An 830-nucleotide genomic window follows, 5' to 3' on the forward strand; every position below is an offset into this window, starting at 1 on the left:
AAATTTACCTTTGGCGTGCCTCCGTAACGAATGTCGCATACTTGAGCCAATTCTATGACATCGCCGTCCTATAAAAAAGTCATTTAGATACATCGTGAGCTCGTTTGTTGAAAAATGATAACCGGACGATTTGTCTATTCAGAAAATGGAGCTACGAAAATTTTATAGAGATCGAGCTACCTTGCCGTCGCTTTTCCAATATATAAAGAAACCGTACTCGTCGACTTTAAATAAGCAGTTCGGCTCGTATTCAGTCGTCTCCTTGTCTTCGAACCATCGATCGAACGTCGCGCCATTTCTCAAGAGCTCCGGCACTTCGATGCGCCAATTAAATTCGAACTTCTTTGTCATGGTACGGGAACTTTAAGCGGAACGACGTTAACGTGAACTTCGATGCGAACATGAGCTTGCCCGGTGCTCAAATGCGAGGGTGCCATCGCGGGACTTGTGTCCCAGAGACGCATAACGCAATTAGTTATATCCAATTTACCGTATGAGGATTCAATACGATGGAAACCCGCTGCGTAACGAAGATTCTAAACTTATATAAGCGCGTACATGGCGAAACCTTCTCTAAAGTTCTCTATGTTATATAGTCGCTCAATAGCCAAATATAATGCGCAAATCATTGTTAAGAAAAAAGAGTAATTGTGATATTTGTATAGCAATAAAGTTTGTGACAGCAATAAAGTTTGATATTTTCAAGGATAAGTTTTCATTAAAGAAATTAGGAGAGCGGTACGGATACCATTAAAGGAAATATTCTTGAATATATAATAATTTATTAAATTATGGTTAACAATGTGTGTGAGTGTGTGTGTGTGTGTGTG

General features: G+C 39.5%; 1 protein-coding gene across 1 annotated transcript; it reads right to left on the reverse strand.

The window, feature by feature from the left end:
• Positions 1-8: 8 nt before the first annotated feature.
• Positions 9-420, reverse strand: LOC105462248 (1-phosphatidylinositol 4,5-bisphosphate phosphodiesterase-like; the record flags this gene model as incomplete). Its single annotated transcript, XM_011708769.1, has 2 exons — positions 181-420; positions 9-68 (listed from the first exon to the last, which is right to left on the reverse strand). Coding segments are annotated over exons 1-2 (231 nt in total), but the record flags the coding sequence as incomplete, so codon positions are not given.
• Between the last annotated feature and the right edge of the window lie 410 nt (positions 421-830).

Source organism: Wasmannia auropunctata, unplaced genomic scaffold (genome assembly GCF_000956235.1).
Source record: "Wasmannia auropunctata unplaced genomic scaffold, wasmannia.A_1.0 LD267348.1, whole genome shotgun sequence".
Classification (NCBI taxonomy): Eukaryota; Metazoa; Arthropoda; class Insecta; order Hymenoptera; family Formicidae; genus Wasmannia; species Wasmannia auropunctata.